At 57.5% G+C, this 16735-nt stretch overlaps 2 protein-coding genes across 3 annotated transcripts in view; one reads left to right on the forward strand and one right to left on the reverse strand.

Annotated features, from left to right (window-relative positions):
• Positions 1 to 6100, forward strand: part of MEAF6 (MYST/Esa1 associated factor 6) — a 34635-nt gene extending 28535 nt beyond the window's left edge. The window contains exon 6 of the mRNA XM_058718032.1: positions 5762 to 6100. Coding sequence (XP_058574015.1) covers positions 5762 to 5765 — 4 coding nt within the window. The 3' untranslated portion in view covers positions 5766 to 6100. The remainder of the gene's footprint in view (positions 1 to 5761) is intronic.
• A 1012-nt stretch (positions 6101 to 7112) lies between these two features.
• ZC3H12A (zinc finger CCCH-type containing 12A) lies at positions 7113 to 16145 on the reverse strand. Of its 2 annotated transcripts, none has more exons than XM_058718026.1 (6): positions 15989 to 16145; positions 14668 to 15139; positions 10130 to 10269; positions 9412 to 9646; positions 8861 to 8967; positions 7113 to 8682 (listed from the first exon to the last, which is right to left on the reverse strand). In XM_058718026.1, exons 2-6 carry the CDS (start codon positions 15057 to 15059, stop codon positions 7808 to 7810), a joined length of 1749 nt encoding a protein of 582 aa, XP_058574009.1. In that variant the 5' UTR covers positions 15060 to 15139; positions 15989 to 16145; the 3' UTR covers positions 7113 to 7807. The 2 variants fall into 2 exon arrangements, with proteins under 2 accessions (XP_058574009.1, XP_058574010.1); XM_058718027.1 differs by lacking the exon at positions 15989 to 16145 and adding an exon at positions 15279 to 15534.
• Positions 16146 to 16735: the final 590 nt, after the last annotated feature.

The raw sequence follows: 16735 nt of genomic DNA on the forward strand, positions 1-16735 counted from the left end.
GCCTCCGGCTTCGGCTCAGGTCATGATCTCACAGTTTGTGGGTTCGAGCCCCGCATCAGGCTCTGTGCTGACAGCTCAGAGCCTGGAGCCTGCTTCGGATTCTGTGCCTCCCTCTCTCTTCCCCTCCACTCGCCCTCTCTCTCTTTCTCTCAAAAATAAATCAACAGTTAAAATTAAAAAAAAAAAAAAAAAAGTAAATAAATAAAAGCATACCCCTGTATGTGAATACACATGTGTATGTATAATCATGGTTAGAAGTAGGCTGCTTGCTTTATACTTCTTTTCTCTATAAAGTTTTAATCATTGATTAGGGGACCTGCCAGTTGTCCTGAAAGTTGGCCACAGACCGAAGATATTTACGTCCTGAGAGACTGCTTGTGTCTTTAGATTGGGGAGGTTTAGGAAAGAAACCCAAGAGATCCTGCTTACCGTGCTTGTGATGTTTGTAACTTTGCTTATTAACTAAGTTTGTCCACAAACATCCACTGGGCCGATGACCTCGGAACCGGAACAGCTGCCCGGAGCCCTGAGAGGGGCTTGTAACTTTGCTTATTAACTAAATTTGTCCGCAAACATCCACTGGGCCGATGACCTCGGAACCGGAACAGCTGCCAGGAGCCCTGAGAGGGGCTTCCTTCCGGACAGGTCTTCACCAGGTTACTTGGGTTTGGAATGGTATTTTGCTTTAGGCCTTTAGGCTTCTCATGTCCACATCGGGAAGAGATTGTCCTTCGCTCCTTTTGGTAGTTATGAGACATTTTAAAACACCCAGGCACTTGGTAGTTGTATTTTGTGTCTTCTCCTGGGAGGTGTCTGTACAGAGCTCCCTAGGGAGTCTCAAGTATGCTCTTCCAGGGGCTGAGGAAATAGTTTGTTGAAACTCAAAATGTTCTCGGGGCGCCTGGGTGGCTCAGTCGGTTGAGCGTCGGACTTCAGCTCAGGTCATGATCTCACAGTTCGTGAGTTCGAGCCCCATGTCAGGCTCTGTGCTGACAGCTTGGAGCTTGGATCCTGCTTCAGATTCTGTGCCTCCCTCTCTCTCTGCCCCAACCCACTCGCATTCTGTCTCTTTCTCTCTCAAAAACAAATAAACATTAAAAAAAATTAAAAAAAAAAAAACTCAAAATGTTCTCAATAGCATCTGACCCTACAAAGTTGAAGACGGAGAGCAAGGACAACCCACCAAGTGAAAGATCGGAAGCTCTTCTGGGGGAGGGGCCGAGGGAAGCGCCGTAAGTTCGGATCCGGCCCGTACAAGCTGAGCGTAGGTTTTTCAGAGCTGCTGTATGTGTCTTGGGTGCCTTTCCAGTGCTTGCACAAATTGAGCCTTGGGGTGCTCTAGAATACTCTGTTAAGTAGTCTATAGAGAGTATTGTCGATATCTCAACCTGTGCGGTGAATAAGGGCATTGAAATAAATATTAAAATGGCCAAACTTTGAAAGGAGTAAATATGCTGTTTTGAAACACGCTGTGACCTAGTTGTTCTGCTTTTATTCCTGACTGCTCTGCCCCTCAGCCTCACTCCAAATGACTGAGGCATTAATTACTACATGTAGAAGTTCACCTCTGAAGCCCAACTCCAGGGCCACTGCCCTGGCGCAGTGTGGAGAGAGAGAGAGCGGCCTTGTGCTTCTTTGTACACAGTGACTTCTCCCAGATTGGTGTCCTCCTCAGTGCCCGGGGAAGGTGGTGTGCGTGGAAGACGCGGAGAGAGTCAGAAGGAATTGGGAGTCTCATTCCTGTGTTAATGTCAATGTGCTCGTGTCTGAATTTTCTAAATGGGAAGCTTCATGATTTGAAACCGTTTTCACTTGGCTTCAAAAACTGCTTCTGCAGGGGCGCCTGGGTCGGCTCAGTCGGTTGGGCGGCTGACTTCAGCTCAGGTCGTGATCTTGGGGTTCGTCGGTTCGAGCCGCACATCGGGCTCTGTGCTGACAGCTGGGAGCCTGGAGCCTGCTTTGGATCCTGTGTCTCCCTCTCTCTCCCTCCTCCCCCACTTGCACTCTTTCTCCCTCTCTCAAAAATAAATAAAACGTTGAAAAAAGTTAAAAAAGAAACTGCTTCTGCAGAGTAAAGGTTCTCACTGCTAAGACAGCCGGTGGTATGGATTCTGATCCCCACTTCAGCTCAGGGTGGTGGTCCCCAGGAAGGAGGGTTTGGAGGATGGCTCATGGCAGGTGGGAAGATCATATCGGGCCTTCGGTTTGTATCCATTTTCTGGCTCAGCCTGTTTTGGTTCTCTGAATGTGTTGTGATACAGTCTCCGTAAATACTCATTAGTACGTGTAGATAATTCATAAATGTTCAGTTGAACTGCAAGCAGTCGCTGACATTCAACCGTTTTGATCTTCAGAATGGGCAGTTGTCATGTTTTAACAACACGCACACGTTGTGCTGTAAGTGTTGACTGTTCGTGTACTAGAATAAACTTTAGAGGACCCCCCCCCCCCCGCCCCGCCCGGGCCAAAATAACCCTCTTCAGATCCCCACCCCCACCCCCATGACTTACTTCTGTACCTTCCTCAGGCTTTAAAATATTTCATTTGAATAACTAACACATGCAAACGACATACATTCAAATAGGGCTGGAGTAGGGTCAAGGAAAAAAGCCCACCTGTCCCTCAGCGACTAGTTGTCCTTCCCAGAGGCAGTTCATTGCGTGTCCTCCCAAAGGAGTTTATTCGCACACACGCATGTGGCTTTTACAAAAATGGTGGCGTACGTTTTTGATCTAGTAATCCAGATTGGAAAGTGTTCTGTAAATGCAGCCGCCTCACTTCTGTCGGCTACTTCACATTCCTTTATATGCTTACACCAAAATTTATGTAACCGGTCTTCTGATGGCATGAATGCTCTTTTCCTTCTTTTGCCATTTCGGGCAGTATCATGGCGCCTTCGGCTTTGCAAACAGGATTCTTAGCAGTGGGATTGCTGAGCTGTAGAGAATGTACCAAGGGGTTAAAACACGGATCTCACTGTGATTTTTATCGCCCCAATCACTTTTGAAATGTGAATGCTTTGTTTTTCTCCCTTTCCTTATTCCTCCAGTTCCTGAGGATTTTTCTTGGGTTATTTGTTACCCATAGCAGTTGGAATTTTCTGGAGCTTCCCGTTTTGTAGGAGGCGTGATCGTGACGTCTGGTGCCGCTTTGCCAGGTGGAGCTGCAGACGCCATTAAGAATTCCCATTTTGGGGGCACCTGGCTGGCTTAGTTGGTAGAACTGACTTTCGATCTCAGGGTCATGAGTTCAAGCCCCGCATTGGGCGTAGAGCTTACATTAAAACAAAAACAACAAAAAAAAAAAAAAAAAAAAAAAAGAGGGGCACCTGGGTGGCTCAGTCAGTTGAGCGTCTAACTTCAGGTCATGATCTCACGGTTCGTGAGTTCGAGGCTCACATCTGGCTCACTGCTGTCTGTCAGCGCAGAGCCTGCTTAGGATCCTCTGTCCCCCTCTCTCTGCCCCTCCCCCACTTGCGTTCTCCCAAAAATAAGTGTTACCAAAAAAAAAAAAAGTATTAAAAAAAAAAGAATTCCCATTTTTGCCTTAGCACTCTCCATATTATTCTGTTTAAATTCTTGTTTTCAGATCCTATTGGAAATGCTTGTCTCTTGGCATTTCGTTCAGGCCAGTGCTGGTGGCTGTGAGGGCTGAGCCGCCCCCTGCTGCACAGACAGTCATACCAGGAGGTGCCAGCAGGTGGCAGGCAGAGCACCATAAGCACCCCTGGCCTTCAGTGGGGCTCTTCTCTGGACAGCAGCCAGAATCTGAGCCGCTGGACCCTTCCCAGACCCAGCAACATGTCGGAGTCAGTGTGGGTTGCTATGGGTTGCCTGATCCTTTTCTTCCACCTTTGCAGCCATTTCTTACATGGGCAGACAACTTGAGATGGCCAGCAGCTGCCTTGAGAAGGGCTCCAGGAAGCCACATCCTAGGAGGACAGCCTGAGGCCTCCTCCCCATCCAGGAACTAGCTGGAAGGATTTACATATCCTGGCCTGGAATGGCTTGAGTTTCCTTAATTGCACGGCTTTCCTTCCTGTCTTTTTCAGCCAAATCTCCCACACCCTTCCCTTGAACAAGGAGGTCCCCTGAACAGGCACTTACTCACTGCTCTTAACTCCACCCACTCTGCTCTGGTCTAGGGGGAAGAAAATGAGCCAGAGATTTGAGAAGCCCCAGAGAAAGAGTGCTAGGATCCTGAGACCGCCTTGTTTGGGGGCAGGAGCCCCCAGGGGACCAGGAGCCCCCAGGGGACCAGCCGGGCCTGGGGTTTGGGCTGGTGGCTCCACCACCCTCCCCACACCCACCTCCTAGATTTGTGTTTCACTGGGTCCCAGTTTCTCTGATGGAGGCCTGCCCACCCCCTCCTTCTGGGCCGGGGGCCCTGCCCTTCTCTGTAGGGGAGGGGACATGAGGGAAGGAAGTGGCAACTGCATGGTCAGCAGTGGCCTCTTCTCAGCCACTGCCCCACGCCACCCTGAGGGAGACCAACAATGTTCCAGGTGCTAGCAGTCTCGGGGTAGGTGGCCTGGGAGAACCAGCTACTCCCCTGGAGCCTCAGAGCCCTCCTGCTCCTGGTTGAAGTTCCCCAGCTCTTCAGAGACCACTGGGTGTTCCTCAGGCTAACAAAGTGGGATGGGGACAGAGTGGGCAGGGACTCTCATCCGTTGGGGGCCAGGTCATTCTCTGCCAGGGAGGCCAAGGTTTCTGGAGTCACCCTGTGCCCCCAGCAGGGTTAACCCGCATTGAGACAGCTGGCAAGGAGACTCAGGGCCTGGCCCCAGCTGGTAAGAGCCCCAGGGTGAGGTGGGGGATGTGTGGGAGGGGGTTCGGGAAGGGCTGGCAGGAGGCCATGCACCGGGAGCTCCCCAGGATCATTTCCCAACAGGGCAAGGATTTGCATACTCACTGGTTTCCCCACCAGCTTCTCAGCTTCTAGAACCAGGAAGGCAGAGGAGAAAAGGGCATGCGGGCAGCCACCTGAGTCTGATCCTCTCCACGCCTCGGTGGCTTGAACTTCTGTCTCAGGATCAGTTCCTGCCCTGGCACCCTCTCCTTCCCATGAGCCTGTGGGAACCTTACAACTCTTTTGTGAGGCAAGCCAGGGAGCTGAGGGAAGTGAGCGGCCCAGGGCCACACGGCCAGGACTTTTCCCTCTCAGGCTGGCACCACACCAACTGAGGTATCCTCTTGTCAGTCTAGAGAGATGCAGGGATCCTTGTGTCCCTTTTACAGGTGGGAACACTGAGGCCTTGTGAGGAAAGGTGCCTCAGCGGGCAGGGCAGGAGGTGGTGCGGAGCTTTGCAGTGACAGCCCAAGTCATGGGAAAGATACATCCTGGGCATCGGGCCTGGCTGCCAGATTGAGAAAGAGGCCCTGGACAGAGCAGCTCCAAGCCCCGGATGGCTGGCACAGCCAAGCTGGGTGCAAGTGCAGGCCGTAAGGACCCTGGACTGACTCAACCCTCGCCGGAGCCCAGACTCGGCTGGCACCTGCCTCATGGGCTCTGCTGTCCTTGTTGGTGCCGGTCAACGAGCCAGCAGGGCCAGGCACAGCCTCTAGACATTAGCCACCCCCGGTCTAGCCCCGTTGCCTGCTGCCGCTGGCCTGTAGGACCCTTCCCCCATCCCTCAAAACACAAGCAGCAGCTTCCTGTTCCATACAAAGCAACAGAGGCCCATAAAGCCTTTTATCTGGAATACAGTCCTTGATGGGAAGAAAGTATTTTGTAAATAAGGCAATGACATTTCTTTGTGCAGATAAAACCTTCGAAGGAGGCTGGAAGCAATGGGCACGGGGCGCCTTGAAGAGCAGGTGTGGAGGCTTCGAGATAATGTTTGCTGAGATCCTTTCCACCTTGCGCCTGGGTTCCTGCCCAGTGCAGGCTTCTAAAGAATGTTCAGGGTGAAGAACGAAGCGGGGGCCTAATGTGCAGGGAGATCGCCAGTGTGGCATTTTCCTCAACTTGCCGCACAGCTGTTCTGTGCTAGCACAGTTTCTAAAAAAAATACAGATACTATAAAAGCTTCATAAACAATAAGTACAAATTAGGTGAGATGTTCAAATATAGAATTATTAAAACTGTATTTTTCCATTTTGCCCTGTTGATGGTGTTTGGGGATCATTTGACAGCCCCACTTTTCACTTAAATATTTAACATTCCGGGCGCCTGGGTGGTTCAGTCGGTTAAGCGTCCAACTTCAGCTCAGGTCGTGATGTCACGGCCTGTGGGTTCAAGCCCACATCGGGGCTCTCTGCTGACAGCTCAGAGCCCAGAGCCTGTTTCAGATTCTGTGTCTCTTTCTCTGCCCCTCCTCCGCTGGCGCTCTCACTCTCTCAAAAATAAACATTAAAAATTTTTTAAAAACATAAAATATTTAACATTTATATCTCATTTATCCATCTGGGGGAAAAAAAAAAAGAAAAAATTCATATATTCCTGGCTGACTTCCTTCTTGGGGCAGATAAGAAGGTTGAAATGGTGAGGTGAACACAGCCCACAGAGAACGACGCCAGAGGCTCTTTAATGAGCACTTACTATGTGCCAGGCGTTGGGTCACGCACTCAACAAGCATGCTCTTGTGTACCCCCTACAATCCTGTAAGGTGGGTACATTATCACCACTTTGCAGATGAGGAAATGGGAGACCCAGAGTGGGGTGGTCACTTGCCCCAGGTGACATAATTGGGGTGGCAGAGCCAGTTCTTGAGTTTAGGACCAGGACCCCTAACCTCCCGCTTGGAGGTTAGCCTGGCACCGCCTCTCCAGGCTGCCCCCCAGGCGCCCCCTGCTCCGCTGTGCAGCTCGGCCCCTAGAACACCGCAGTGTCTGGGAAGATGGTGCCTGAGCCGAGCACCCAAGGGCTTCCCCACCCCCTTCTCTCCCAAACTCTCCTGGAAGCCCTATTCTCAGCCAGATAGTTTTCTGCCCTCAGCTCCGGTCCCAGGACGGAAAAGGGGAACAGCCCGATCCTGCCTGTGTCGCCCCACCGCCTTCTCTCAGTAAAGGAAGCCTCCGCCCCCGGGGGCTGAGCACTTTGGTGCCCACCTGCCGACCTCCCGTTGCCCAAAGGCCGGCTCAACCCCCGGGTACAACAAAGACCAGCATCTCTTAAAGGGGCTCACATTGTACTTTATTGACGTGTTAAGGGAGCGCAAGGACTTCCACTTAAAGTAGTTAACATGACACCTGTACACACACAAATATGTGTCCCCACCCTCGGGGAAGGGTGAGAGGACTCAGTATAGAAGGAAGGGAAGAGGGGGTGGGGACAGAGGGCCCTTGGTCCGCTCCCCCCACCCCACCCCCCGCGGGGGCAAGGGCGCTGCGAACAGAGTGGGTCAGAAGGTGGGTTATTAAGAAGCATCTTGCTTACTAACATGAGGCCCGGTGCCCTGCGAGAGCACTGATGAGGCCTCATTGGCGTACAGGAGGGGCCCTTGGAGGGCAGGCACACAGTGCCTAACTAGCCAGCCGAGGCCGGCATCCCAGGGGTGGGGTGGAGGTGGGGGGTCGTGCGCAGGGCCCCCAGCCCAGGCCTCTGCTCCCCACCACCTCCCTCCCCGCCCTCTGAGAGAAAGGAGGGTTTGGGCTTCAGCCACGGATTGACGCCTTTAAGGCGGCGTCTCCTTAAACTACAGATACAATGTGCATCAACAGGGTGATCGTTCCTGCCCCACTCGGCAGCCGGCTCCAGGTGCCGGGTGGGCCAGGACCAATCCTACAGTATCTTTGGTTTGTGGGTTCCCTTCCCTACTTTACTCCTCCCTCTGTCCAGCCTTAGGGCCGGCAGCCGCACGGCTGGGTCACTCGCTGGGGTGCCCGGGCTGGTAAGAAAGGATCTCGGCAGCCAGCCGCTGGGGGTCCAGGAGCTGAGGGAAGCGCCCCATCACGGCCTCCACCAGGTGCGGGGGAAACACCCCGCACAGCTTGATGTACACACTGGCTCGCTCCTTGGCTAGGCTCCCGGCCCCGGCCCACGGGCCCCGGTCGGCCCCTGGGCCTGGCACCTGCCGCTCCGGCAGGACTGGGGTGGGTGGGGGCAGCTGGTACGGCTCAGACCAATACTCTCGGGGTGGAAAGGCAGCTGGCGGCGGGGCATAGTCAGCAGGGACACTGAAGTGGCCGGCACCCACGGCCCGTCCAAAGGTAGGGAAGGCTGGAGCGGCCGGGAGCTCGGCCCCGTAGGGGCCGTAGCCAGCATAAGGGCCCCGAGGCAGGCCGGGTTCTCCAGGGCCTCCTCCTCGGACCCCCCACAGTTCTGACATCTGGCTCTCCAGGGAGCCGATGCCCGAGTCCAGGCACTCTTGGGAGTTGTATGGGAGAGAATCCAGCGTCTGTGGGAACCAGTCTGCGGGCCCAAAGCTGCTGCCGCTGCGCCCGCTAGGTGGGAGGCTCCTGCCCGCTGGGGCGAAGGTCTGTGTCAGACCCTCTCGGTGCGGCCCTGGCGATGCCCGGGCTCCCAGCTTCTTCCCATCTAGGCTGCCCTGCTCATGCTCTGCCGGCAGAGAGCCGGGCTGGGATGAAGGTGAAGGCCGCCGGCCACTCTTCTCCTTGCTTGGGGCCCTAGGGAGTGAGAGGAGGGCACTGGCACGGAGCTCATCAGCCACAGAGCGCTGGGGGCGGCTGGGCCGCTCTGGGTGGAAGAACCGGCATTTGATCCCATAGGTGCATTTCCTCCCTGGAAGAGAATGAGGGGGTGTCTAAGCAAGGGGTTCCAGAACCAGGGCTGGGAGGGGGAAAGGTGGGGCACAGGAAACGTAGGGCTGGGTGGGCTCGGAGAGGAAGCACTCGGGGGCCCAAGCTGCCTTGGATGAGAGAGGAAGGGGAAGGAGTGAGGGGGCAGCTGGGTCTCTTACCATAGGGACACGGCTGCTTCCGGTGCTCGGCTGTGAGTGGCTTCTTCCGCAGGAAGTTGTCCAGGCTTGGCCCGTGACGGCCCAAGGGGTCATCCGGGGGCATGAACCTGCAGGGTAGGTGGGAGAGCAGCTCCGGAAACTGCTGTTCGTCCTGCAGGACACCTCTGGGCCCAGGGCGGGAATGCCCCAAGGGAGGGGAGGAGGACCCCGCCAGGGCAGTTCTCTTGCTGGGCACTCCCTGAGGGCGTGGGGAGGCCAGCAACCTGAAAATCTGAAACTAAGGCTGCATCCATCCACCAGCCTCTGGCCAGAGAGCGAGTGCTGGGAACCACTGACCAGATCCTATCACAGAAGCTTCGGCAACTCCACATTCAGATCCCCTGGCCTAGCCTGGCCCCTTTTACCTGGTGGTGAGTCCCCTGCACTCACTCCCAAAGCTGCCTGGATACAAGGCTGCGGCCCCAGCAGAGCTCCCCGCAACAAAGCCCCATGCCAGAGGACACGTCTGGCTTCTCCCCCGGGGCCCCGGGGCCCGGGAGCCAGGAACGTACTTGTCGTTGACGAAGGAGTACATGAGCAACCGCTCCTCGATGAAGCGCTTCCACTCCTGCCGCTCGCCCTGGAGGTCCCGGTACGTGTCATTGGAGACCACGACGCCGTCGGACTCAAAAGCCAGCTTCACGATGAAGCGGTCGTCATAGCACACCACGCGCTTGCCGCCTACCCGGCGCGACGGGGTGAACACCAGGATCTTCTTCTTCTCCAGTTCCCGCAGGATGTGCTGGTCTGGGAGGCAGTGGCAGCACAGGTCAGAGCCCCATCTGGACCCAGAGCCTCTGGGTGGCCAGGCACAGGAGCTCCGAACTCCAGGTACACCAAGGCAGGCAGGGGCAGAGGACAGCAGAAGCCAGGAAAACAAATGCTGGTCCTTGGGGCGTCTGGGTGGCTTAGTCGGTTAAGCACCCGACTTTGGTTCGGTCACGATCTCACAGTTGGTGAGTTCGAGCCCTGCGTTGGGCTCTCTGCTGTCAGTGCAGAGCCCGGAACCCGCTTGGGATCCTCTGTCCCGGATCTCAGTGCCCCTCCCCGCCCCCCTCACTCATGCTCGCTTCCTCTCTCAAAAATAAACAAACAGTAAAAACAAAAACAAAAACAAACCAAGCTGGTCCCTGCTTGAGGCCCAGAAGTGGTCAGTCACACCCAAACCGTCTCCCTGGGGAAAAAGCCCGGCTGGGGCAGTGCGCCCCCCCACCCAGAGGTGCCACTCACCTGTGATGGGCACGTCAGGTCGAGGCTGCTCCTTCCTCCAGGATGGTACAAATACCGTAATGTCTGTGTGGCCCCGCTCCAGAAACCAGTTCACCGCCAGGAGGATGCCCCGGCAGGAGAACACCTCCTTATTCCCATGGCTGGGAAGAAGAAGGGGCACAGGGTCAGCCCTGGAGGGTGGCTGGCCTGCCATCCCCAGCCGCAGGCAGGAGGGCGTGGCTCTGCGGGCCCCTGCCCTGGGCTCAGCTCACTGCCCTCTGGCCCAAGGCCTGCATTCCCTGCTGGTTCCCACAGCGTCCGGGATGGCCAGACCGGGGACTTTCCCTGAAGTTCCATCTCCCGACAGTGAGGAGACGCCCAGGAATCTGGCGGCACCCGCTTCCCATGTGGGGGAGGGTCAGGCCGCTTGCAACACACCTGGGGGTGGGGGAAAGGCTCTGGCAGCCTTCTGGTTCCCGCCCCACCCGGGGGTGCTGGGACCACGGGGACGTAGATGCACACAGGCACACTGAGTCACCACCCCTCCCTCGGCCGCTGGGCGGTGCTGCGGGTGGGGGTGGGAAGGGACGAGCCCCAGCTAACTGAAGAGAAACCAGATTGTTCTGGATTAAACATGGATTAAAGTTCAGTCCTACACAAGCCCCAGGGGCTGGGACTCAGGAGGGTGAAGGGGAAGGAGCCAGGATCCATTGTCCAACACAGGCCGGCAGTGGGAGAGGCCACTGAGGAGCCTTTCAGTCTGAAAGTGAAAGGGCATTGCTTTTCCTCCCAAGACTACCAATTCCCCCAAATGCCCAGACCCGGACCGCCCTGTCCTTTCCTCACCCTTCTGGGGAGGGCATGACCTGAGGCAGAAAGACAGTCAGGAAGACACCAGGGGACTCTCTCTGTTAGCAGGGGAGCTGGAGATGGGACACTCCCTGCTGTGGTCTGATGACTGGATTTCACCCCGTCCAAATGTGGCTGGATCCAGAAGCCAGCCCTGAGGGGCTGCTAGCTTGCTCTGGCTCAGTTTCCGTATCTGTAAAATGGGCCTGGTAGCCTGCAGCCTCTGTAAGAAAGGCCCATGTCAGCAGCATAACTTTCCTGTTTGCTTGAGGCCAGAGACAGTCCAGCAAAGTGGAGGCTTCCTGGGAGGCTAAGAGGAGGCCAGGGGACCCCCCAGGGAACCCTGGGTGTTGTAGAAGGGCTCTAGGCCCAGGCTGGGGGCGCTGGACGGGACCAGCTGCAGCTCCCTCCTCAACAGCCCCTGCCCCTCATCCACCCCTCCGTGAACAGCTCTCAGTCTCTTACGCTTGGTGAAATTAAACAGAATAAACGTTACACAAAGGAGGCAAGGCCACAGCCAACCACATCCTGTGGGTAGTTTTGGGGTGGGTGATAGCCCCACGAGAAGATAGAGAGGCAGGTGGGGCAGCTGCAGGGCACGGAGGCTGTCTGGGGGATAGGCTGGGGCTCCCGGGTCTGAAGGTCTCCATAAATTGTAGGGGGGCAAAGTCCAGCTGAAGGCAGCGCTCATCCCTGCCAGGTGGCGGGGCCTCCCCACTGTCCACCAGGCTTCTTTACAATAAAAAGTTCACATTTACTGAGGGCTGTGAGCCAGGCTCTAACCAAAGTGCTTAACACTGAATTGTCAGCAAGCCTCTGAGGAGGGTGCTATCATCAAAGGCCCCTTTCCCCTTCATTCAGATGAGAAAACTGGTCTACAGAGCACAGAAGTTGTGGCAATGGTGAAACAGAGACACGAGCCCCAGGCCTGTGCTCATAACCACCACGGGTGCTGATGCTCAGACAGGTACAAAGTACCAGCCCTGGCCTTGGGGCAGATGGCGGTCAGCGGGCACCAAGCTCCCACTGGGGGCCAGATGAGCCCCGCACCTTCTGTCTTCATCCTTAACAAAGCCACAATGAAAGAAAGCCAGGCTCTGCGACTCACCCAAGGTTCCCTAGCTGGTGGTAGGAGACAGAACTTGAACCCACATCTGGGGCTACTGGCTTGCTGTTCTAGTCCCTTAACAGCAAGACCTGAAGTTTATCTAGCAGAAGGAAAAGCCCTCAAATTTGAGTCTGAACAAAGCGCTAAGAGGTAGGGGGCAGGCTGGGAACAAGAGACAAGAGTGCAGCGGGCAAACTCCTGCTCTTTGGGACCCGTGTGAAACGGTACTGCCTCGGAGAAGCCTCCCTGACCTTCCAGTATGGCTCAGGTCCCTGGTTTGTCTTCATGATGCCCCTCCCTGGGCCTTCTGCTGTCTCCGCATTGGGAACGTGATCATCCCCTGGCTCGGCTCCCTGGCTCAGGTAAGCAGTCAGCACATGCACCCACTGACCTGCTTCTGTACACACGTATGTACGTGCATATGGCCCATCCGAGGCCAGCATCTGCCAGCCCTAGGACTTCATGCGATGCCACAGCTTTCAAGGACAGAGTACTGCCTCTGGGCATCAAAAGCCTGAGCTGGGGACAAGTCTGCCTGCAGCTGTCCTAGCCCCGAAAGCACTCCTGAGGCAGGTAGGGAGAGCCTTGCTCTTGGCAGGAGTAGAGCCCATGATGTAGTCCCTCAAGTCAAGCCAGGCCAGGAGTGCCTCCCTAGAGCTAACTTTAGTCCCTCTTGTTGCAATGGAGGAAGCTGTGCTGGCACAGGAAAACCAGACATCCTCCCTCCCCCACCGCAGTCCCGTTCGCCCAGAAGGTGAGGGAACTGGCTAAGATGTGTGAGGATGTAGGGACTCTGGCTCAGCTGCTCCCACCCTAGGATAGAGGGCAGGGCTAGGCCAGGCTACCCAGGTAAAGAGATCTGCCCGGGCTGGGCCCAGCTACAAGAGAAAAATTCCCTTAGAAGGAAACAGAGGTGAATTTCCCCACGATTTGCATACGGTGGGGGCTGGTCTGTCTGCCCTTGGGGGCGAGGGCGGCAGGGCAGGAACCCAGCAGCAGCTGAGACAGGAAGTTTGAGGCAGGAATTCCCCTCCTGCTACAGCCCCAGCTCAGAAACCCCCAAGGCGGTGCCTCTCCGGCCCAGCTCCCCTCGGGGCCACCCCCCTCCTCCCGCCCAGGCCCCTCCTCCTCCTGCCTGGATACAAACACACACAGCACATGGCTGCCCCTGGGGAGGGAGGGGGTGGGAAGACAGTCCTTGGCAGGCAGCCTTAGCTTGGTGCAGCCCACCCAAGCCTCCAGGGGAAGAAGTCACAGACCTATGCAGCTCCTCGCCCAGCCACAGGCTGCTGGAGCCTGAGAAGGGACCCCTAATGCTCAAAGCACAGACTGTAACCAGCTGCCGCTAGCCGTGTGGCAGCCAGCTCTACCCAACCTCCCACCTAGGCTCAGCCCATTTCCCAGACGGGAAGACTGATCCAAAGGTGGCTAGAACAGGCCACCTGCATCTGTACTGAGCTGGGCCAGGACCAGCCCTACAGCTGACTTGGCCCAGCTGGGCCGGGAGTGGGAGGGGCTCTGGGTACTGAAGCCTTAGGCAGCCCACCTGGGAGACCCCTCTGGCACCAAAGAGCCCTCTCCAGGCCCCACCCTGAGTCTGGGGTCTCCCTCTCCATGCCCATTGGAACTTTTCCTGGTGAACGATCCACCCAGCCCTGACTCAGCAACCGCTTTGGAAGGACCGGGAGAAAGCAGGGCCAGAGGGAGCAGCCTGGATTGAAAGCAGGCTTGTGCTCTGTGGGGTCAGTGACAGCCGTGGCCCCTGGCTTCACCTGCCCCCATTCCCTGCGACAGTCTTCGTGGAGAGGGGACTGTTACTGGGATGGAGTCCTGGCTTTGGCCCTGGGGCCCAGGTGCCTCATTTGCAGCAGAGGCAACCCAAGTCACAGCTGACCTGCCACACCCCCCATGTAAGCCAGATCCTTGAGGTCACTCTTGGTCACAGCGACAAAGGCCTCAGTACCTGGGCCTGCTTCCTTGGGGGTCCAGGTCTGGGACAACAAGGCCTCAGAGGCCCCAGACCCTAAGTAACAGCAGTAAGAACAACTACAGCTTACTGAGCTTCCGTCTCTCTCCAGGCTCTGTGCCGCCCCTCCTCACAAATGTCACCTGAGCAGGGGTTGGCTGGGTCTTACTAATGAGCAGAGAAAGCTCACGGACATCAAGTGACTGGCTCCTACACGGAGGACCTGGCCCCACACTCTACTCTCCTTACACCAAGCTGCCTGATGTCACAAGAGAGGAACTGAGATTGAGTGCTGGCCTTCAGGGAGAGACGTAGTGCATAAGGTGAACTCCAGAGACAGAAGGGCTTAAGTTCGAATCCTTGCTTTACCACTTACCAATACTGAGCCCATGAGCACGTCTTTGAGCCTCTGTTCTCATCCCTAAAACATTCCTAACAGACCATAAGACGCCATAAGGATTAAGGGAGTCTCTTGGCACATCGTAGAGCCTCAATAAAAGGCCTTCCCTTCCTCTAGATGGGTCTGTGAAAACAGGTCACACTCCTTCCTGAAGGCCTCTTTACCACAGGTGTAGAGACACATGGCCACCATTCCCAGCCACAGGCCCTGGTCTTAGCCCCAGAAATGACACGTACCTCATGGCCACATTGCTCCCATCGATGACCACAGGCCTCAGGTCACTGCCCTCCTTGTTCTCCTCTGGGGGCGAGGGCTCCAGGGTGGGAGCCTTGGGGGTGCCCCCACCCCGGGGGACCAGGGGGAGCTGAGCAGAGGGGTCCGGGGAAGCCTGGCGCTCCCGCTCGGCTGCTGACCCATGTTTGACCAGCTCGCCCAGCACCGTGTTGGTGTCGGCCTGCACCCCCAGTTTCTGCAGGACACTGTGGATCTCAGCAGATGAGTAGCCTAGCTTCCGAAAGAAATCAACCTTCATCTGTAGTTCCACAGCCGATGCCTCCTCAGTGCTGGGCTCCTGATCCGGCCTGGGAGTACCTTGGCAGCTACGACTGTCAAGTTCCCACAGACTCATGGTGGGGCTGGCTTCCTGAGTGGACCTCTTTCCACCTGCCACTCACAGCTCACACCGATGGAAAGCACCTGTCACAGCTCCTGTAGGACAACCACAAGAATTAAAGATGGGAGTGGCTCTCTCTCCTACCCCTCTCCAGCCCCTACCCCACCCAACAGGTTGAGACCACACTGACTGGTGGCAAAGGGCAAAGCCGGCCGCACGTGTCACCTCTCCTACCCTCTCGAAAGCTGTCCCAGCTAGAAGTCATCATTCCCAGTATATACAGGATGAAGCTGAGCCACAGACTTCAAGAACTTGCTTAAGGTCATCCAGCTGTTAGCTGGTGGCGCAAGGACTTGAACTTACGCTGTCTGACTCCACTTCCTACCCCGCCCCTAGTCCCGTGGCAACCCAGGGGAGCCAGAAGTCCTGGGAGGCCTCGGAGGACGTCGCCGCGCCCCCACAGCTGCGGGGCGGGGCTCTCTGATGGAAACCCGGGGTTGGAAGGCGCTGGCGGGGGGGAGGGGGTACCGGGGGCTTCCCCGCTGAGGTCAGCGCCTCCGCCCGCCCCGCGCTCGGAGCCCAGGCCGAGGAGGCGCAGGGTCCGCGGCCGGACTCCCCGGCCGGGGTGGGGGGGGGGGGGGAAGTTTCCGAGGCGACCCACTGGCGAGAAAAGTTGCTGGGAAACTCTGGTTGGCCGCCGGGCGCGGGTGACGCGGAGGCTGTCGCGGCCCCGAGCTCCGCGGCCCCTCGGCCTCCCTCCGGACCTCAGCCCCCCTCCCCGAGGCTCCCCCCAACTTGGGCTAAGTTAGAGGGGTTCCCCGGGACCGGCGAAATCGGAGAGACCCGCCCCACGTCCCTCCCCTCCGGACCGGCCGGAGCCCTCCCCGCGCCGCCCACCCACCCACCCCCGGGGTCCGCGCCCCCCGCCCCGCCACGCGCCTCACCCCGCCGAGCGCCAGCCGCGACCCGCGGCGTCTCCATGGGGCCGAGTCCTGGGGGCGAGGCCGGTGGCGCCTTTATACGGAGAAGGCAGGTGGCGTTCGGCACCGTGACGCGGAAGCCGGGCAGGGGAGGCGGCTGCCGGCCCGGGCGGCAGGGGGCGGAGCGGCCACCGCCCCTTCCTGCTCCGCCCCCGCGGCGCCCCGCCCCGGCCTCCGGCCCCGCCCCCGCAGCCGGTACGCGCCAGCCGGCCGGGCCCGAAGGGGGGCGGGGACGCGGGACGCCGCACGCAGGACGCGGCACGGGGCCCCCGCGGCGCCGACGTCCGCGGGACGGGAGCGCACAGCCCGCCGGCATCCGGGAGGCGTGGGCCGAGTCAGGTGCGCGCGGACTCACCGGAGTGCGCACAGCGATGCGAGGGCCGGTACAGGTACAGCCACGCACGTTCAGACCTAGGAGCGCCCGACAAGTCCGCCCCGACCGACCGCGGGACAGTCACGGTCGCGCTGAGTGAATCAGGTACACAGAGGTTGGTGTACACAGCGTTGGAGGTAGGTCCATAATTGCAAAGACAGGCACCTTTCAGACTGAGACAGGGACAGTCAACAGGCACACCGTGACTGGAGCAGGTACACAGCGGTGGGGTCGTGGTGAGGACACTTAGCAGGATAGAAAAGTACAACCAGGAAGTACACAGTGACCGAGGCGGAAAACCAGGCAAAGAGGTACGTTTACACCAATCACCATGTGAG

The sequence above is a fragment of the Neofelis nebulosa genome, chromosome 2 (genome assembly GCF_028018385.1).
Source record: "Neofelis nebulosa isolate mNeoNeb1 chromosome 2, mNeoNeb1.pri, whole genome shotgun sequence".
Classification (NCBI taxonomy): domain Eukaryota; kingdom Metazoa; phylum Chordata; class Mammalia; order Carnivora; family Felidae; genus Neofelis; species Neofelis nebulosa.

Coding starts and splice junctions, on each gene's coding strand:
- ZC3H12A (XM_058718026.1), bottom strand. CDS start 15,059: ATGAGTCTGTGGGAACTTGACAGTCGTAGCTGCCAAGGTACTCCCAGG. Junction 8,968..9,411: donor TACTCCTTCGTCAACGACAA/GTACGTTCCTGG, acceptor CCTACCCTGCAG/GTTCATGCCCCCGGATGACC. Junction 8,683..8,860: donor GAAGCAGCCGTGTCCCTATG/GTAAGAGACCCA, acceptor ATTCTCTTCCAG/GGAGGAAATGCACCTATGGG.